The 22,150-nt window shown below is 47.6% G+C and overlaps 1 protein-coding gene across 1 annotated transcript in view; it reads left to right on the top strand.

Annotated features, from left to right (window-relative positions):
- LOC119958080 (SAP domain containing ribonucleoprotein) overlaps positions 1 to 22,150 on the top strand; it is a 45,197-nt gene that overhangs the window by 9,356 nt on the left and 13,691 nt on the right. Inside the window, exons 4-6 of the mRNA XM_038786306.1 lie at positions 12,285 to 12,358; positions 13,652 to 13,677; positions 16,730 to 16,755. Coding sequence (XP_038642234.1) covers positions 12,285 to 12,358; positions 13,652 to 13,677; positions 16,730 to 16,755 — 126 coding nt within the window. The remainder of the gene's footprint in view (positions 1 to 12,284; positions 12,359 to 13,651; positions 13,678 to 16,729; positions 16,756 to 22,150) is intronic.

The following is a 22,150-nucleotide window of genomic DNA, read 5'->3' as shown; positions in this document are numbered from 1 at the left end:
CCGATTAGGGGCAATTTACCTACCCTGCACATCTTTGGGTTGTGGGGGTGAAACCCACGCAGACACGGGGAGGACGTGCAGACTCCGCACAGACAGTGACCCAAGCCGGGAATCGAACCTGGGACCCTGGCGCTGTGAAGCATTTATGCTAACCACCATGCTACCGTGCTGCCGAGTATATTCAAGACTAATCAGATCTTTGGGGGTGTGTAGTTGAAGTAGGTCAGCCATGATCTATTGAATTGCGGAGCAGACTCAAGAGGCCATATGGTCTAGTCATGCTCCTATTCATGTTTTTCATACAATCCCTACAGTGCAGGAGGCAGCCATTCAGCCCATCGAGTCTACATCGGCTCTCCGAAAGAGCGCCCATAGTCACTCCTCCATCCACCCTATCCCTCACGGGCGGCATGGTAGCACTGTGGTTAGCATTGTTGCTTCACAGAGCCAGGGACCCGGGTTGAATTCCCAGCTTGGGTCACTATGTGGAGTTTGCACATTCTCCCCGTTTCCTCCGGGTGCTCCTGTTTCCCACCACAAGTCCCGAAAGACATGTTTGTCAGGTGAATTGGACATTCTGAATTCTCCCTCAGTGCATGTGGCGACGAGGGGCTTTTCACAGTAATATTGCAGTGTTAATGTAAGCCTACTTGTGACACTAATGAAGAATATGGGATTATTATTATTGCATCTCTGGACAAGGGGAAATTGAGCATGGCTCATCCACCGAACCTGCACGTCTGCACTGTGGGAGGAAACCCACGCAGACATGGGGAGAGAGTGCAAATTCCACGCAAGTCGCCCAAGGCTGGAATTGAACCTGGGTCCCTGGTGCGGTGAGGCAGCAGTGCTAACCACTGTGCCGTCCTGGTCAGTACCAGGGAATAATGGGTTCCTGGGAAAGATTGCATGACAGTATCCAAATCCTCACTTGATCCCTGAAATTGCATTATCTGTCTGAATAATGTACAGTTTTGTCATTTGTTTTCCAGTTTGTGCTGAGGTTGATGCACAGTACCAAAGTACTGAAGTTTATAAAGGTTACTTGAATTCTGGAAACCTATAGCTGTCAGGATTTGTTCTGAGAAAGTATTCCTTTTTGAGACTATCTGAGTTAGCTAGGCTTCGCCCATTGGGTAGAATTGCCTGTTTTAGTTATGAGTCTGTTATGCAACACCATTCTCCTACGGTTTGGAGATAACAAGCTATGCACTCAAGATTATTGAATGGTTTAAACTTTATTTTGGTTTATTATACAGGATATATTCAATTAATGTTTCAGAAATTGTGGATTGTAGAATTTATTTGGGTGAGAAAGTAAATTGCGGCACTTGAACTAGATACGGTTATAAAAGAACTCCAATACTGGGCCAGAACTTAGAGAATACGAAAGTCAGTATTCTGATATTAATCCACCCCACAGTAAGACTGTGTTTTGAAGTACTGTGCACTTTTGGGCTTCATTGTCGTGGTTGTTGCATCCAATTGGAGCTGGGTGGATACATCGCAGATGCTGTCTGGTGTCCTTGGAACAAGGGCCATCACATGGGTAAACATCTCTATCAAATAACCATGTCAAAGATGTGGATGTGGAAACAGTGTTGCTGGCCCAGTGCTGGCACTCTTTGAAAGAAATCAAAGGACTGGTAGCTCTAGTTCAATGATGGAACATCATGTCTCTGTGTCTCAGACTACGCATTGGAAATAAAATTATAGAATAGTACAGTACAGAAGGAAGCTATTCAGCCCATTGAGTCTGCGCTGTCTCTTTCAGAGCCCCTTGACTCTTTCCCCATATCTCTGCATTTCTCCTTCAAGTATTTATTAACTCCCTGTTGAAGGTGACTATTGCATTTGTATCAGGTACCTATGCGAGCATTCCAAATTCGCTTTCTTACCGAAAGGAAATAATAACCTACAAAGGGGAATTGGATAAATACTTGGAGAAAGAAAATGCAGGCGATGGGGACAGAGTCTAGGGTGTGGGGCTAACTGCATTGCTCTTTGAAAGAGTCAGCACAGACTTGATGAGCTGCATAGCTTCCTTCTATGCTGTACTGTTCTTTGTTTCTGTGGAAAACAGGTTTCTTGTGCTGCAATTAAATTACAAAACATGAATACACACCTGTGTGTATTTCAACAAGTACATGAGGGTAAAGTATTTTAGTTATAGATTCTATCAAAAGTGTAGACACTGCATTATTGAGAGAATTAATGTTTTTCATTTTATACACAGGAGGAGGAGCAGCAGCAGCAACAGCAGCAGCAGCAGAAGGTTGAGCCAGAAGCTCAGAGTCAAACCGTTGCTGTCAAAGAACCAGAAGAGTAAATATTAACCAATTGCATTGAAATGATTTAGCACTGTATCTTGCCATTTGTTCCAAGAGCACTGCGACAGTAGAGACTCAGTCTACATATCCAAGAGCTGATTTTTCTGCCACGTACTGGGAAACATTCTAATTTCTACTTTAAGCAGGGCTGCTTAACTTCATGACTGTGCATCAGATATGACCAGTGAACATTGCTGGCCAGATTCTTGCAGAAAGCTATGTGTTTTTGTCATGTTGAAAGTTAAGTACCTTCACTCTTGGTACACCAAAGTGATGAGAAGGTCTGTGGTTTCATGGATGACTCCAAGTCAGAAATGACCTTTATAGACCAGTGTTAATCATGGGGTATTTAATGTTAAAAGCTGTAATGATGAACTTTTGAAGTCTAATCGTTTTTCAATTATTTTTCTATTCAGCTGCGCCACCACCCTCTGACCAATCTTAATTTTGATTTGCAATGCGACTGTCCGAGTTAGGAAGAGGAGATTAATTGAGCTGTGTCCGTTGTCCCCATGTTGCTCTCCATTGGTTGTTTAAAAGCAGCCAGTGCAATTGCTTATCCTCAAACAAAACCACTTCCTTATCATGTGATCTGTTACTCCACTATTACCTCCAGCAATCTCATAGATCATAGAATTTACAGTGCAGAAGGAGGCCATTCAGCCCATCGAGTCTGCACCGGCTCTTGGAAAGAACACTCAACTTAAGCCCTCACTTCCACCCTATCCCCGTAACCCAATAACCCCACCTAACCTTTTTTGGACACTAAGGGCAATTTATCATGGCCAATCCACCTAACCTGCACGTCTTTGGACTGTGGGAGGAAACCGGATCACCCAGAGGAAACCCACGCAGATACTGGGAGAACGTGCAAACTCCGCACAGACAATGACCCAAGCCGGGAATCGAACCTGGGACCCTGGAGCTGTGAAGCAACTGTGCTAACCACTGCTACCGTGCTGCCCTGTTGAAGCTCTGCCGGGATCAGATTGTTATCCAGTGTGGATTTCAAAATTATGTCTTCTGAATGAGAGTCAGTGTTCTATTCCTAGACCCCTACTGCCGTGGCTTGATGAATAAAGTTTCTGGGCATTATGCAAGTGTGATTTATGATTCCTAACTCAAAATAATGAAAACAATTTTTGATGCTCATTAACTATTTAAGTTGAACTTAAAGTGATGTTCAGCTCCTTCCATCATAAATTCTGAAAGTATTTCTTTTTCAGAACTGCAGCAAAGAAGCTGGTTAAAATAATGGCACCATTGACCGAGAGTGAGGTGGGTAACGGCGGACCTCTGCAAAATAACCCTGATCAAACATTTTACTCTAGTCATAAACGAAGTAGATTGTGTGTTAGTGTTCTGCAGACAACTGATAGAATCTTAACTAATACTGTTCAGCATCATCTGTTAAATGGTTTGATCTTTTAGATGTTCACTTGCTTAATGTGCAGGACTGCCCACAGGTTTTGTATTCTGCATTCAGTAAGTACTATTAAATGTATGAACTAACTAATCCTAGCATCTCTCTTACCCTATAATGTGCTTGCTTTTCCATTCAATAGTGCTCTTTGATAACTGAGAGGGATTGATGCTGATGCTCTGCTCTTGAATGAATGAGATTTGTCCATTGTACGTAATGACTTTTATAACAAGCAGCATGGGTTGCCTTACTGGCTCAATACCTCTGGGCATACTGCTCCTATGTGACAATCAGTCAGCAAGACCTTGGTTCTATCCGTCACTCAACTATAGCGTACCCAGTGTCTCTCCAGTATAGTTCAATTATACAGTGTAAACAGAATCCATCTTATTGAATTCATTACTTGCTCACATCATTCATCATTAAAGCTTGAATAGAAAGTATCGACACTGGCTGCAGATTATAAAATCACTAGAAGCTGCCTATTGCCAGCTGATTGTCAGAGCAGCAAAAGCTGCCGGCCACCAGCAGGTTGTTGGAACGCTAAAAGGTGTAGGTGTGCGGCGGGCTGCCGGAGCGCTGAAAGGTGTGCGGCGGGCTGCCGGAGCGCTGAAAGGTGTGCGGCGGGCTGCCGGAGCGCTGAAAGGTGTGCGGCGGGCTGCCGGAGCGCTGAAAGGTGTGCGGCGGGCTGCCGGAGCGCTGAAAGGTGTGCGGCGGGCTGCCGGAGCGCTGAAAGGTGTGCGGCGGGCTGCCGGAGCGCTGAAAGGTGTGCGGCGGGCTGCCGGAGCGCTGAAAGGTGTGCGGCGGGCTGCCGGAGCGCTGAACGGCTGGCTGCCGGAGCGCTGAAAGGTGTGCGGCGGGCTGCCGGAGCGCTGAAAGGTGTGCGGCGGGCTGCCGGAGCGCTGAACGGTGGGCTGCCGGAGCGCTGAAAGGTGTGCGGCGGGCTGCCGGAGCGCTGAAAGGTGTGCGGCGGGCTGCCGGAGCGCTGAAAGGTGTGCGGCGGGCTGCCGGAGCGCTGAAAGGTGTGCGGCGGGCTGCCGGAGCGCTGAAAGGTGTGCGGCGGGCTGCCGGAGCGCTGAAAGGTGTGCGGCGGGCTGCCGGAGCGCTGAAAGGTGTGCGGCTGGCTGCCAGAGCGCTGAACGGTGTGCGGCGGGCTGCCGGAGCGCTGAAAGGTGTGCGGTGGGCTGCCGGAGCGCTGAAAGGTGTGCGGCTGGCTGCCGGAGCGCTGAACGGTGGGCTGCCGGAGCGCTGAAAGGTGTGCGGCGGGCTGCCGGAGCGCTGAACGGTGTGCGGCGGGCTGCCGGAGCGCTGAAAGGTGTGCGGCGGGCTGCCGGAGCGCTGAACGGTGTGCGGCTGGCTGCCGGAGCGCTGAACGGTGTGCGGCGGGCTGCCGGAGCGCTGAACGGTGTGCGGCGGGCTGCCGGAGCGCTGAACGGTGTGCGGCGGGCTGCCGGAGCGCTGAACGGTGTGCGGCGGGCTGCCGGAGCGCTGAAAGGTGGGCTGCCGGAGCGCTGAAAGGTGTGCGGCTGGCTGCCGGAGCGCTGAAAGGTGTGCGGCGGGCTGCCGGAGCGCTGAACGGTGTGCGGCGGGCTGCCGGAGCGCTGAAAGGTGTGCGGCGGGCTGCCGGAGCGCTGAAAGGTGTGCGGCGGGCTGCCGGAGCGCTGAAAGGTGTGCGGCGGGCTGCCGGAGCGCTGAAAGGTGTGCGGCGGGCTGCCGGAGCGCTGAACGGTGTGCGGCTGGCTGCCGGAGCGCTGAAAGGTGGGCTGCCGGAGCGCTGAAAGGTGTGCGGCGGGCTGCCGGAGTGCTGAACGGTGTGCGGCGGGCTGCCGGAGCGCTGAAAGGTGTGCGGCGGGCTGCCGGAGCGCTGAACGGTGTGCGGCGGGCTGCCGGAGCGCTGAACGGTGTGCGGCGGGCTGCCGGAGCGCTGAGCGGTGTGCGGCGGGCTGCCGGAGCGCTGAACGGCGGGCTGCCGGAGCGCTGAAAGGTGTGCGGCGGGCTGCCGGAGCGCTGAACGGTGTGCGGCGGGCTGCCGGAGCGCTGAACGGTGTGCGGCGGGCTGCCGGAGCGCTGAACGGTGGGCTGCCGGAGCGCTGAAAGGTGTGCGGCGGGCTGCCGGAGCGCTGAACGGTGTGCGGCTGGCTGCCGGAGCGCTGAACGGCGGGCTGCCGGAGCGCTGAAAGGTGTGCGGCGGGCTGCCGGAGCGCTGAAAGGTGTGCGGCGGGCTGCCGGAGCGCTGAAAGGTGTGCGGCGGGCTGCCGGAGCGCTGAACGGTGTGCGGCTGGCTGCCGGAGCGCTGAACGGTGTGCGGCTGGCTGCCGGAGCGCTGAAAGGTGTGCGGCGGGCTGCCGGAGCGCTGAACGGTGTGCGGCTGGCTGCCGGAGCGCTGAACGGTGTGCGGCTGGCTGCCGGAGCGCTGAAAGGTGTGCGGCTGGCTGCCTGAGCGCTGAACGGCGGGCTGCCGGAGCGCTGAAAGGTGTGCGGCGGGCTGCCGGAGCGCTGAAAGGTGTGCGGCGGGCTGCCGGAGCGCTGAAAGGTGTGCGGCGGGCTGCCGGAGCGCTGAACGGTGGGCTGCCGGAGCGCTGAAAGGTGTGCGGCGGGCTGCCGGAGCGCTGAAAGGTGTGCGGTGGGCTGCTGGAGCGCTGAAAGGTGTGCGGCTGGCTGCCGGAGCGCTGAACGGTGGGCTGCCGGAGCGCTGAAAGGTGTGCGGCTGGCTGCCGGAGCGCTGAACGGTGGGCTGCCGGAGCGCTGAAAGGTGTGCGGCGGGCTGCCGGAGCGCTGAAAGGTGTGCGGCTGGCTGCCGGAGCGCTGAACGGTGGGCTGCCGGAGCGCTGAAAGGTGTGCGGCGGGCTGCCGGAGCGCTGAAAGGTGTGCGGCTGGCTGCCGGAGCGCTGAACGGTGGGCTGCCGGAGCGCTGAAAGGTGTGCGGCGGGCTGCCGGAGCGCTGAAAGGTGTGTGGCAGCAGTTAATTGCCGGATTCCCAGAAGTTTCTGATAATGCATTGCCTGCTTTCCTCTTCAATTTGTGCTTGGTTCTGCTTCTCTCCGAGATGTTTAAAAGTGAATATGAAATGTTTAATAAACGTCAGTTTCTGTCGTGTACTTTTCTGACATCACCTGAGCAAGTGCAGCTGTTTCTGTCCGAAGCAAATAGTGGCATTTAAGGGACGCTAAATGTTAAAGTTGATATTTATCCAAATAGAACATGTTTATCACATTTTGTTCAATGACATTGTCTGTTTTAAACTTTTTTATACTAGTTGTGACTTCCTTTTTTTTTTGTTTCGAGTAGCCAATTCATTTTTTCCAATAAGGGGTAATTTAACGAAACCAATCCCCTACCCTGTTGGGGATGAGACCCAACAGACACGGGGAGAATGTGCAAACTCCATGCAGGTAGTGACCTGGGGCCGGGTTAAAACCCGGGTCCTCGGCGCCGTGAGGCAGCAGTGCTAACCACTGTGCCATCATGCCGCCCTTAGTTGCGACTGTTCCGTGTTTCCACCAGTAATTCTTCTGAAGGCCTATCTGAGACTTGCAACTTGTTGAAAAATGAAAGCAGAGAGGTCCTGAGGTGGTGATGCAGTTTATGGAAGTTAACCTAATGCTAATAATCCTGCAATGACACGGTCTTGGAATTAGACTAATAAGATTGTGTAACCCAAGGGTGTAACGTTGGGACTCTTTTGTGATCTGGACAGGATTAGTCCTTCATGTGTGTGTGTGTGTGTGTGTGACCTCCAATATTTATGAAGACCGACTGTGTTAATACTTAATGAGGCCAGGCCAGCTACAAATGGTTAAATTGCTTTATTTCACAAGTGAACTTAAAGCAACAATTATGATCAGATTTGCTTCATTTAATTCATCTCGCCTCTAATGGCACTAAACAATAAGCACATTATGCAAGTCAAGTTACTTGCTTGACTTGAGAAAAAAAACATCTTGCACTGAACTGAACAAAAGCTTGCTCTCCCAGCTTTAAGAACATAGAATCACTCCGTGCAGAAGGAGGCGAGTTCAGTCTGCAGCTACCCTCTGAAAGAGCACCCCGCCTGGGCCCAATCCCTGTAACTCCACCTAACCTGCAAATCCCTGGACACTTTTAAGAGGCAAATTTAGCCAATCCACCTAACGTGCACATCTTTGGACTGTGGGATAAACCCACGCAGACACGGGAAGAAAATGCAAACTCCACACAGATAGTCACCTGGGACCCTAGAGCTGTGAGGCAGCAGTGCTAACAACTGCCACCTTGCTGCCCCAACATGACCATCAGCAAGTGTCTTTTTTTTTCTGTTCCCTGCCAAGCACCCAGGACTAGAAACTTCACAATATACCGTGTGGGCACCACGATGGCACAGTTGCTTCAAAGCTCCAGGGTCCCTGGTTCGAATTCCTGGCTTGGGTCACTGTCTGTGCGGAGTCTGCGTGGGTTTCCTCCGCGTGCTCCAATTTCCTCCCACAGTCCAAAGATGTGCAGGTTAGGTGGATTGGCCGTGCTAAATTGTTTTTGGTGTCTACAAAGGTTCGGTGGGATTATGAGGATAGGGTAGAGGTGGGCGGTGCTCTTTCCGAGGGCGGTTGCAGACTCGATGGGCCAAATGGCTTCCTGCACTGTAAATTCTATAATAATGGGTGTGAGGTGTTGCTCAGTTACTGAAATGTGCTCATGTGTAATGTATTTTGAGGAGCACCTTCAAGACTTGGCCCATTAGCATTTTCACAACCTGCTGTCATGTCGTCCTCAAACTTGTGTGAATGCACTTTGCTTTGAAAAAAGTTAAATGTGTCTGGGAGAAAATTGGTCTCAAATCTCAATGTGGCTGTTGTATTGAAGCTTGTTGGGGATGTGTCTTTAAACAAACTGGGCCGATTTGACTTTTTGAATGACCAAACACTGAAGGACAACAAACAGTTGGATACAATTACTATTTTGCCTCTTTACCAAATGTTCCATTAAAGGGGAGTACGTTGCTTTAAGAAGCTATGGTGTGTTCTCCAAATGATTGGAATGCATGGAGAATGTTACGACACAAGGGGGCGCCATCATGTTTTTTTAATCTTCGTGTCCGCTGGTGTTTCTGCCAGTCACCTTAAATCTATTTAATCACCTGTATCAAACCATTTATGATTTTGAACACCCCTATCAAATTCTCTCTTGGCCTTTGCTCTAAGGAGAAGAACTCGCAACTTCGCCAGACATTTCTCATCCCTGATGCCTTTCTAGTATATTTCTTCTCCGCTTTCTTGCATAACTTACTTTTGTACTTTTTTTTTAGAAAAACATATATGGGATTCTTGGCTTTAATAACAACCTTCTCGGCTTGTCCCGTGACCTTAACAGATTTGTGTACAAACACCTCCAAGATTTCTTTCAGCACCCCCTTTAAAATTGTATGATTTATTCATTACCTCCTCAACCTTCCTACAAATTTCACTCCCACATATTTGCCCATTTTTCTCAGTCTTTGTATCCTCCTCCTTGTTTATTTCCCTCCAGCCTGAAAAAATGATCATGGGTAGCACAAGTGGATAGCACTGTGGCTTCACAGCGCCAGGGTCCCAGGTTCGATTCCCCGCTGGCTCACTATCTGTGCAGAGTCTGCACGTTCTCCCCGTGTCTGCGCTGGTTTCCTCCGGGTTCTCTGGTGTAATTATCTTTGCCTATGCTTTTTACATTATGACCAATGAGTTATTTAGGAGTGTATGGGCAGCATAGTGGGTTAGCCCTGCAGCCTCACGGCGCTGAGGTCCCAGGTTCGATCCCAGCTCTGGATCACTGTCCGTGTGGAGTTTGCACATTCTCCCCGTGTTTGCGTGGGTTTCGCCCCCACAACCCAAAAGATGTGCAGGGTAGGTGGATTGGCCACGCTAAATTGCCCCTTAATTGGAAAAAATGAATTGGGCACTCTAAATTTTTTTTTAATGTTTAAATAATTTTGGAGTGTATGACAGTAAATGTAGTCACAAAAGGTGGAGATATTCTTGAACAGCACTTTTTAACCTTTCGGTGATGCTGGATCTAAATAAATTGACTTTTTGATTCCATCAGTGAGTGCTTTAAGTACTGTAATGATTTGAAAATGATGCATTCAATGTCCTGCAGTATGTTATCCTGCAATGGCCAATCGTACTTCGCTGCTATTCACTGGCATGGTAAGAAGAGCATTTTGCATTATCAATGCTGAATGTTCGCAAATGGTTCAGGGCTGATGACAGTCTTTGATTTGAGTTGATACTGTAATGTTGTGTGTCATGGAGTTTAATACTGAAAAGAGAGGTGATGCATTTTGGGAGGACTAATAAGGCAAGGAATATAGAATGAATGGTAGGAAGTACAGAGGATCAGAGGGGTGCATGTCCATAGATCCTTGAAAATGGGACAGGTCAATAAGGTGGTTAAGAAGGCACATGGCACCTCCTTTAAAAGATGGAGTCAGGACGACGGGGCACTGATGGTAGGGAACCTATACATAGACTGCAGGATCACGACTGTGGGGGACTGACGGACAAGCTACAGCTCCCAAAAGGGTACAAACTTCTCTGCAAGGACACAGCAATATTCCCCGAGCTACCAGGACACTCCCTCCTGCACTAACATCTAACAGCATGTGAATTAAGGAACAATAACTGGACTGACTTGTTCGGATGACTACTGGAGGAGATATGGTTACCACTGGCTGAGACGATTGAAAAGTGGGAGGAAGAACTAGGCATGGAGATGGGGGGAGGACTCTGGATCAAAGCATTGCCTAGGGCAAACTTCACCAGTGCCAGGTAGGTGTGGCCAACCACGCCCACATGTTCTGGTCATGTCCCAGACTTGGCAGGTACCGGGCTGCCTTTTTTGAGGCCATGTCCAAGGTTGTGAGGGTGGAGCCATGCACACTAGTGCCGGTCTTTGGGCTATTGGAACAGCCAAAACTCTTTCTGGGGAGTGGGGCAGATTCCCTAGCATTTGCCTCCCTGAGACTCCTGCTCGACTGGAGATGGCGGCACCACTCGAGGCTGCAGACTGGCTGTCTAGCTTTGGCGGAATTCCTCAAATTGGAAAAGATAATATTCACACCATCGGAGATTGGAGGAGGACTGCCATGGAAGGAAATTACCAACCGGTTCGTGACTAGCAACCAATAAGGAAGGGGGTGGAACTGAAATAGAGAAAAGATGAGGGGGGGTGGAGGGGGTGGAGGAGAGGAGAGGAAAGAGGAAGCCGGGCAGAGGGACCAAAGGGCACCTAAGGTGGGAGAGCCCGGGGGGGGCGACCCCAGCAACAACAAGAGGGCGCACCTGGATTGCCTCAAACAAGCCCCTGGTATGTTTTAATGCCATTGGGTCACCTGTAAATAATGAAACAGTACGGTTAGAATAACCGATCATTGAGGGCCTAATGCTAACAGGCCTCAAATCTGTATAGATTTTTTGGGTATTTCCACCAGATCACTTTGTTTCACCGTTTTTATTTTGTTTTATACTGTGTTGCCGTTGGATATTTTGTTCTCTTTTCTTATTATTTATATCTTTATTCAGCAATGTTGTTGCAAGTTAAATGCAAAAACCAATAAAAACATATTTCAAAAAAATAGAAGGCACATGGGATACTTATATTTTATGCCTCAGCTAATAAAGTAAAGAGCAGGGAGCTTATGATGGAGCGGTATAAAACGCTCGTTAGGCCCCAGCTGGAGTCACGTGTGCAGTTCTGGTCACTACTCTATAGGAAGGATGTGATCGCACAAGAGGGTGCGGAGGGAATTCAGCAGGATATTGTCTGGGCTGGAGTTTTTAAGCTACTGAGAGAGACTGGATAGGCTGAGGTTGGTCTACTTGGAGCAGAGAAAGCTGAGGGGGAAACCTGATTGAGGTGCACAGAATTATGAGGAGCAGAGATTGGGTAGATAGGAAGGAACTTTCCACCTTAGCAGAGGGATCAATAACCAAGGAGAGCAAGCTTTAAAACATTCAGAAAATCTCTTGTTTGCAACTAAATTTTGTATGGGGTGGGGAGGAGAATGAGAAAAATAAGGAATTTAAAGTTTGAACACTGATATTAACCTGCCTTACTAAGATTAAGGGTATTGACTCATGTTGGGTATATCCTAGCACCTCGGTATCCTGTTCCACGGTCTTAGCTAAGTTTTTAACACTGCATGTACTTTTTAAATAAATTCAGTGTACCCAATTCATTTTTTCCAATTAAGGGGCAATTTAGCGTGGCCAATCCACCTAACCTGCACATCTTTGGGTTGTGGGGGTGAAACCCACGCAGACACAGGGAGAATGTGCAAACTCCACACGGACAGTGACCCAGAGCCAGGATCGAACCTGGGACCTCGGTGCCGTGAGGCAGCAGTGCTAACCACTGTGCCACCGTGCTGCCCCACACCGCATATACTGGGAGGTCAAACCCATGACATAAATGTGTGTCTCGTACTGCATCATGTGCACCTACTGCTGTTAGGAATCTTAAAAATGTAAGAAATGATTCAGCATGTTGCATCAATTTGATGTCACTACTTTATTTATCTACAGAGGCTAAAGAAAAGAGCAGAACGGTTCAATGTACCAGGAACAGCGGAGAGTAAGAAAGCTGCTCGTGCTGCACGGTAAATTACTGAACAATGTAAACTTGCTGTTATACCTTAAATTCTATTATAATAATCTTTATTGTCACTAGTAGGCTTACATTAACACTGCAATGAAGTTACTGTGAAAATTCCCTAGTCGCCACATTCTGGCGCCTGTTCGAGTACACTGAGGGAGAATTCAGAATGTCCAATTCACCTAACAGCGCATCCTTTCGGACTTGTGGGAAGAAACCGGAACACCCGGAGGAAACCCACGCAGACACGGGGAGAACGTGTAGACTCTGCACAGACAGTGACCCAAGCCGGGAATCGAACCTGGGACCCTGGAACTGTGAAACAACAGTGCTGACCCATGTGCTACTGTGCTGTCCACAGTGCATTGTGCATTTTATTTGTTGGGGGGGGGGGGGGGGGGGGGGGTGGATTGAAGTTTTCAGGCCAATAGAGTTTAGCAGCTCTCTGTTAATACAAAGATCATGGTGTATGGGGCTTTTATATTACAAAAACAGGTCAGCTGGCCCAACCAGTCTTTGTCAGTATTTAGCCTCCAACAGAGCTGTAATCCAAATCACGTGTATGCAATGTTCCCCAACCCTTTAACCTACTTTCCTTCAAGGAGCTATTTAAGCAATTCTTAAATGTTGACATGGACTTTCCTGTATCCCAGAGGGAAGAAAATCACTTCCTGAATGCTGTCCAATTCGGAAAGTTTTATGTTTGGATGTTTTGATGTAAACTCGATCTGTCTTAGCTGTGTGAGGGACAATAATCTGAGTAGAGGAAGCAAGCACTTTCCAACCTTTGGTATGGATTAACTGCAGTTAAATGAAGTGCTGCCCTTTTATCGTGTAAAGTGAATGACGTAGCTCACATGGTAAACACTGACTGCTCCAATCCGTAAACCACTGCAAAGTTGAATCCAGTTCACAGGCAGCTAAATTGCCTTGACTGTTGAGTTAAACACCTGAGCCATGCGTCTGGTGTTCCATTCTGTTTTGCCTTTACGCTTCTGCAATTCATGTTATTGAAGTTGTTTTACTTAAAACCTTTAATTGGCTGAGAAATAAAAATACTGGTGCTTATAAATCAATTCAGATTTTGTTCATTCCACTTCACAACCTTTTTTTCCCCAAAGTATTGGTGTTAAATCTTGTCCAGAAGGTGGCAGTATTGATGCGGTAATTGGCTACCCCTTTTTAAAAAAAAACTGGCTCTGTAAAACAAGCTAAGTCCAAGAATAAGATTGTTGGTGGCCTGTGCTACAGTATTGTTTTCAGCGAATCTAACAGTTTATTATTCTTTCCAAAATAGGTTTGGTTTGCCTGTCGTAGCAAAAGGTAAGAACAATATTGTTTGATCTAACATAGTTTCCAATATGATAGATATGATTTTTTAAAATCTAAACTGAGAAAGAAAAGGAAGTGCGTCAACATCATCCCGTCCATCTGTATATTCCACCGCTCCATAATCAATTGGTGCAAGTGCACTTTAAAATTGCAGTTCCTGTGATTTACCGTACATGTGTATTTTTCTATTTCCCATATCTCTCCTGTGTATCCACAGCAAAAAGAAGTATCATATTTAAAACCTGTTCCTGGAACCTATATTCCATTCCACTTCCCTTCACCAACCTCCAACACTTTCCCCTTTCCAAAAGCCAGTTAGTTCCCTTGCTCAAGAGCCAAGTTATGCAATGAAATGAAAATCGCTTGTTGTCACAAGTTGGCTTCAAATGAAGTTGCTGTGAAAAGCCCCTAGTCGCCACATTCCGCCGCCTGTTTGGGGGGGGGCTGGTACGGGAATTGAACCCACGCTGGTGGCCTTGCTCTGCTTTACAAGCCAGCTATTTAGCCCACTGTGTTAAACCAGCTCTTTATTTCCAAGATGTGGAGATGCCGGCGTTGGACTGGGGTGAGCACAGTAAGAAGTCTTACAACACCAGGTTAAAGTCCAACAGGTTTGTTTCAAACACGAGCTTTCGGAGCACGGCTCCTTCTTCAGGTGAATGGAAAGGCTTGTTCCAGAAATGTTTATATAGACACAGTCAGAGATGCCCCGGAATGCGAGCACCTGCAGGCAATCAAATCATCAAAGATGCAGAGAGAGAGGTAACTCCAGGTTAAAGAGGTGTGAATTGTCCCAAGCCAGTTCAGTCGGTAGGCCTCTGCAAGTCCAGGCTTGTTGGTGGGGGCCGAATGTAATGCGACATGAATCCCAGATCCCGGTTGAGTCCGCATTCATGCGTGCGGAACTTAGCTATAAGTTTTTGCTCAGCAATTTTGCGTTGTCGCGTCTCCTGAAGGCCTCCTTGTAGAATGCTGACCCGGAGATCAGAGGCTGAATGTCCTTGACTGCTGAAGTGTTCCCCAACTGGAAGGGAACAGTCCTGCCTGTTGATAGTCGCTACTATCAAGCGACTATCAAGCTACTATCAAGCGACTATCAACAGGCAGGACTGTTCCCTTCCAGTTGGGGAACACTTCAGCAGTCAAGGACATTCAGCCTCTGATCTCCGGGTCAGCATTCTACAAGGAGGCCTTCAGGAGACGCGACAACGCAAAATTGCTGAGCAAAAACTTATAGCTAAGTTCCGCACGCATGAATGCGGACTCAACCGGGATCTGGGATTCATGTCGCATTACATTCGGCCCCCACCAACAAGCCTGGACTTGCAGAGGCCTACCGACTGAACTGGCTTGGGACAATTCACACCTCTTTAACCTGGAGTTACCTCTCTCTCTGCATCTTTGATGATTTGATTGCCTGCAGGTGCTCGCATTCCGGGGCATCTCTGACTGTGTCTATATAAACATTTCTGGAACAAGCCTTTCCATTCACCTGAAGAAGGAGCCGTGCTCCGAAAGCTCGTGTTTGAAACAAACCTGTTGGACTTTAACCTGGTGTTGTAAGACTTCTTACTTTATTTCCAACGTTGAGGATAAGCCTGCAACAAATATTTTGTTCTGGTCTTTTGGAAATGCTATTCTGGAATGTCTCGCCCCCTTTTAAACATGTACATGTCTGCCTGACTTCCCACAGTCCTCATGTCTTGAGTTCCTGGCTTGACCAAGGTGAAGCAGTGCTTGACACAGGCCAGGGTTATTATTTGCAGTGAACGTGAATCTGAAGTTGAGGGTTTGTGCATACCTCTAGGTGGTTGTACTTGAACTAATTCCATTGCACCTCATCAACGATGAGAGGGCCTCACGGTAGCATGGTGGTTAGCATCAATGCTTCACAGCTCCAGGGTCCCAGGTTCGATTCCCGGCTGGGTCACTGTCTGTGTGGAGTCTGCACGTCCTCCCCGTGTGTGCGTGGGTTTCCTCCGGGTGCTCCGGTTTCCTCCCACAGTCCAAAGATGTGCGGGTTAGGTGGATTGGCCATGCTAAATTGCCCGTAGTGTAAGGTTAATGGGGGGATTGTTGGGTTACGGGTATACGGGTTACGTGGGTTTAAGTAGGGTGATCATTGCTCGGCACAACATCGAGGGCCGAAGGGCCTGTTCTGTGCTGTACTGTTCTATCTGTACCCAAAATCTATTTAGTGGTGACGGTGACAAAAAATCTTGGGCTCCTAGGTTAAAGAATTTCATTTCAGTTTGGGTTCCGCCACAGTCGCTCCGCCCTTGACCTCATTACAGCCTTGGTCCAAACATTGACAAAATAGCTGAATTCAAGAGATGAGAGTGACTGCCCTTGACATCGGGGCAGCATTTGACCTAGTGTTGCATCAAGGAGCCCCAGTAAAATTGAAGTCAATAAAGATAGTGTCTTGGGTCCAACTATCTTCAGCTGCTTCAGTAACTTGCCCTCCATAATCAACTTTTTCACTCCCTCCACCATTGGTGCACAGTGGCAGCAGTGTGTATCATGGAGAAAAAAAAGGGCACCCCATCAAGCCTGTTCAACAGCACTGGGTGTACCTACACATGACCGGTTCAATAAAGCAGCTCACCATCACCTTCCTGCAATTAGGGCAACTAATGCTGGGTTTTCCAGCAATGCGCATCCCATGAAATAATTTTAAAAAGCATGTCAAGAATTATACTGACTGTGGTGCCAGTCCAGAAAAATTGGGTCGTAGCTCTGTCAGCTTGCAAATTGGTTTCTCATAATCTCTAAAGTTCATTATGTATGAAGGCTGAATTCTTGAGGTGCTTGTGTCATACTAGTCTGCATTATTACATTTTTATATCCAATATCCCAGGAGACAATATTTGTATTGTGCAATGGTCAGTCCCTGTGCTGTACATATCTATGTCGAGCAACATAGAACCCTCTTTCCAGTATTTGATGTCTTCTGAAGTGTTTTTGAAGTGCTGTTATTTGAAGTGTTCCTGTACTTTGAACTGTTAACCAGGCTGAGTGAACTGCATTCTTTCTAACACAGGTACTCCTGGAACTCTCAAAACTATGGTAAGTTGTTTCTTTAAAAATAAATTAAGTAAATCCAGACTCTTTGACTATCTAGTCATAATTTGAGTGGCTATATGAGAAAAAGCAATAGACCTGAGGATTGGGAGCAATTTAAAATTCAACAAAGGTGGACCAAGTGATTGATTAAGAAGGGAAAAAATACAATATGCAAGTAAACTAGCAGCGACCATAAAAACTGACTCTAAAAGTTTCTATAGGTATGTAAAGAGAAAAAGATTGATTAAAAAATAATGTGGGCCCCTTACAGTCCGAAACGGGGGAATGCATAACGGGGAACAAAGAAATGCTGTGGAACTAAATTTTTTGGAGAAATTAATGGGATTGAAGGCAGATTAAGCTCCAGGGTCTGATAATCTTCATCCCAGAGTATTTAAGGAAGTGGCCCTAGAAATAGTCGATCCATTGGTGGTCATTTTCTAAAAACTTTTGGGCTCTAGAATGGTTCCTACAGACTGGAGGATAGCAAATGTAACCCCGCTGTTCAAAAAGGGAGGTAGAGAGAAAACTATCGGCCAGTGAGCCTAACGACGGTAGTAGGGAAGTTGCTGAAGTCCATTATCAAGGGTTTCCTCGCACTGCATTTGGAAAGCTGTGGTGTAATCGGACAACGTCAGCATGGATTTATGAAAGGAAAATCATGCTTGACAAATCTAGAATTCTTTGAAGATTAACTCAAGAGAGTTAACGTACCAGGGAGAACCGTTGGATGTGGTTTATTTACACTTTCAAAAGGCTTTTGCCAAGGTCTCTCATGCCAAGATTGCTTTGTAAAGTTAAAGTGCATGGGTTGCAGATAGTGTCTTGAGATGGATTGGAAGTTGGTTAGCAGACGGGAAGCAAAAAGTTGGAATAAATGGGCCTTTTCCCGATTAGCAGGCACTAACTAGTGGAGTACCGCAGGGATCTGGTAGGACCCCCAACTGTTCACATTACATATTAATGATTTGGACGAGGGAACTAAATGTATTATCTTCAAATTTGCAGATGATACAAAGTTGTGTGGGAGGGTGAGCTGTGAGGAGGATGCAGAGATGCTTCAGCGGGATTTGGACAGGCTGAGTGAGTGGGCATATGCATGGCAGTTGCAGCATAATGCAGATATCCGCATATCAGCTTCAGTAGCAAAAATAGGAAGGCAGATTATTATTTGAATGGGTGTAAATTGAGAACGGTGAATACTCAGCGAGACTTTGGTGTCCTTGTGCATCAGTCGCTGAAAGTAAGCACGCCAGTACAACAGGCAGTAAAGAAGGAGCAGAGTTAGATCACTCGGCCCATCAGGTCTGCTTCGCCATTCAATCATGGCTGATGTGTTTTTTTTCTTCTTTTTTATAAATTTAGAGTACCCAATTATTTTTTTTTCCAATTAAGGAGCAAGTTTAGTGTGGCCAATCCACCTAACCTGTACATTTTTGGGTTGTGGGGGGCGAAGTCCACGCAGACACAGGGAGGATGTGCTAACTCCACACAGACAATGACCCGGGGCCGGGATTGAACCCCGGTCCTCAGCACGTAGACAGCAGTGCTAACCACCGCCACCGTGCCACCCATCATGGCTGATGTGTTTCTCATCCCCATTCTCCTGCCTTCTCCCCATAAACCCTGATCCCCTTATTGATCAAGAACCTATCTATCTCTGTCTTAAAGACACTTAGTGGTTTGGCCTCCACAGCCTTCTGTGGCAAAGAGTTCCACAGATTCACCACCCTCTGGCTGAAGAAATTCCTCCTCATCTCTGTTTTAAAGGATCGTCCCTTTAGCCTGAGATTGTGCCCTCTGTTTCTAGTTTTTCCTGCAAGTGGAAACATCCTCTCCACGTCCACTCTATCCAGGCCTCGCAGTATTCTGTAAGTTTCATTAAGATCCACCCCCCCCCCCATTCCTTCTAAACTCCAATGAGTACAGACCCAGAGTCCTCAACCGCTCTTCATATGACAAGCTCTTCATTCCAGGGATCATTCTTGTGGACCTCCTCTGGACCCTCTCCAAGGCCAGCAGATCCTTCCTTAGATACGGGGCCCCAAAACTGCTCACAATACTCCAAATGGGGTTTGACCAGAGCCTTGTACAGCCTCAGAAGTACATCCCTGGTGTTGTATTCTAGCCCTCTTGACATGAATGCTAACATTGCATTTGCCTTCCTAACTGCTGACTGAACCTGCACATTAACCTTAAGAGAATCATGAACAAGGACTCCTAAGTCCCTTTGTGCTTCTGATTTCCTAAGCATTTCCCCATTTAGAAAATAGTCTCTGCCTCCATTCTTCCTTCCAAAGTGCATAACCTCACACTTTTCCACATTGTATTTCATTTGCCACTTCATTGCCCACTGTCCTAGCCTGTCCAAATCCTTCTGCAGCCCCCTTGCTTCCTCAATACTACCTGTCCCTCTACAGATCTTTGTATCATCTGCAAACTTAGCAACAGTGTCTTCAGGACCTTCTTCCAGATCATTAATGTATATTGTGAAAACTTGTGGCCCCAACACCGACCCCTGAGGCACACCACTAGTCACCGGCTGCCATCCTGAAAAAGACCCCTTTATCCCCACTCTGCCTTCTGCCAGTCAGCCAATCCTCTATCTATGACAGGATCTTACCCTTAACACCATGGGCTCTTATTTAACAGCCCGCTATACGGCATCTTGTCAAATGCCTTCTGGAAATCTAAAATAGATCACGTCCACAGGTTCTCATTTGTCTAAAATCCTTGTTACATCCTCAAAAGAATTCTAACATTTGTCAGGCATGACCTCCACTTGATGATGCCATGCTGACTCAGTCCTATTTTATCATGCACTTCCAAGTACTTCGCGATCTCATCTTTAATAACAGACTCTAAAATATTACCAATGACCAAAGTCAGGCTAACTGGTCGATAATTTCCTGTCTTCTGCTTCCCTTCCTAAGCAGGGGTATTACATTAGCCATTTTCCAGTCCTCTGCGACCCTCCCTGCCTCCAGTGATTCCTGAAAGATCACCACCAATGCCTCCCTAATCTCCACTATCTCCTTTCGAACCCTGGGGTGTAGTCCACCTGGTCCAGGTGACTTATCCACCTTCAGACCTTTCAGTTCCCCCAGAACCTTCCCCTTAGTGATGGCCACAGCACTCACCTCTGCCCCCTGATTCTCCTGGAGCTCTCACCGTGAAGACTGATGCAAAATAACTATTCAGTTCCTCTGCCATTTCTTTGTTTCCTGTTACTACAACCCCAGGCTCATTTTCCAGTGGTCCAATGTCTAGTCTTGCCTCTCTTACCTTTTTATATATTGAAAAAAAAAACTCTTTCTATCTTCCTTTATATTACTAGCTAGTTTGCACTCATTTCATCAACCCCCCCCCCCCCCCCACATTCCTTTTTTAGTTGTCCTCTTCTCTCTTTTAAAGGCTTCCCAATCCTCTGGCTTCCCACTAATCCTCGCCACCTTGTATGCTTTTTCTTTTGTTTTTATGCTGTCCTTGACTTCCCTTATCAGCCATGGATGCCTCGTCTTCCAGCATGTTTCCTCCTCATTGGGATGAATTTCTGTTGTGCCTCCCGGATAACCCCCCAAAACATCTGCCATTGCTGTTCCACTGTTTTCCCTGCTCGGCCACCCTTCCAATCAACTCTGGCCAGCACCTCCCTCATGTCTTTGTAGTTATCCCTATTTAATTGTAATACTGCCATGATAAATTGCCCGTAGTGTTGGGTGGGGTTACTGGGTTATGGGTGGAGGTGTTGACCTTGGGTAGGATGCCCTTTCCAAGAGCCGGTGAAGACTCGATGGGCCGAATGACCTCTTGCACTGTAAATTCTATGAAATCTGATTGCAGCTTCTCCCTCTCAAACTGCAGGGTAAATTCTATTATATTATGGTCACTGCTCCCTTAGGCTTCATAGAACATAGAAGAATACAGCACAGAACAGACCCATCGGCCCACGATGTTGTGCCGAACTTTTGTCCTAGGTTAATCATAGATCATAGAATTTTGGACACTAAGGGCAATTTATCATGGCCAATCCACCCAACCTGCACATCTTTGGACTGTGGGAGGAAACCGGAGCACCTGGAGGAAACCCACGCACACACGGGGAGGATGTGCAGACTCCACACAGACAGTGACCCAAGGCGAAATCGAACCTGGGATCCTGGAGCTGTGAAGCAATTGTGCTATCCACAATGTTACCGTGCTGCCCTTAAGAAGTTAATCTACACTCCATTATTCTACCCTAATCCAAGTACCTATCCAATAGCCGCTTGAAGGTCCCTAATGTTTCCGACTCAACTACTTCCACAGGCAGTGCATTCCATGCCCCCACTACTCTCTGGGTAAAGAACCTACCTCTGACATCCCCGCTATATCTTCCACCATTTACATTAAATTTATGTCCCCTTGTAATGGTTTGTTCCACCCGGGGAAAAAGTCTCTTGACTGTCTACTCTATCTATTCCCCTAATCATCTTATAAACCTCTATCAAGTCGCCCCTCATCCTTCTCCGTTCTAATGGGAAAAGGCCTAGCACCCTCAACCTTTCCTCATAAGACCTACTCTCCATTCCAGGCAACATCCTGGTAAATCTCCTTTGCACCTTTTCCAAAGCTTCCACATCCTTCCGTAAATGAGGTGACCAGAACTGCACACAGTACTCCAAATGTGGCCTTACATTGTGAAGTTCCTTCACCTTAAGTTCCCTAATCAATTCTGCCTCATTACACATCACCAAATCCAGAATTGCCTGTTCCCTAGTAGGCTCTGTCACAAGCTGCTCCAAAAAAACATCTCTTAGACATTCCACAAATTCCTTTCCTTGGGATCCACTACCAACCTGATTTTCCCAGTCCACCTGTATATTGAAGTTCCCCATGATTATTGTAATATTGCCTTTTTTATATGCCTTTTCCATCTCCTGATTTATTTTCTGCCCCACATCCTGACCACTGTTAGGGGACTGTACATAATTCCCATCATCTTTTTACCTTTGCGATTCCTCAACTCTACCCACCGAGATTCCATGCCTTCTGATCCTATGTCGCTCCTTGCTATCGATTTAACTTCATTCCTTACTAACAATGCAACCTCGCCCCCTTTGCCCATCTGCCTGTCCTTTCGATAGGACACACATTCTTGAATATTTAGATCCCAGCCCTGATCCCCTTGTAGCCACGTCTCTGTGATGCCTACAACATCGTACCGGCCAATTTCACTGTGCGGAAAAAGCTCATCTACCTTGTTTCGTATGCTGCGTGCATTTAGGTACAAAACCCTCAGTCCTGCATTGACCACCTCCCGTCTCATATTTTGTCCCCTTTTTTGCCCTCCCTGAAGTTAGATTCCTGCCACCTTCTATACTCTCCGTTCTATTATGTGGTCTGGGAACTTTACTAA

The sequence above is a fragment of the Scyliorhinus canicula genome, chromosome 28 (assembly GCF_902713615.1).
Source record: "Scyliorhinus canicula chromosome 28, sScyCan1.1, whole genome shotgun sequence".
Lineage (NCBI taxonomy): Eukaryota > Metazoa > Chordata > Chondrichthyes > Carcharhiniformes > Scyliorhinidae > Scyliorhinus > Scyliorhinus canicula.
Note: the sequence above shows the minus strand (reverse complement) of the source record. Positions and strands in the feature narration are given on the sequence as shown.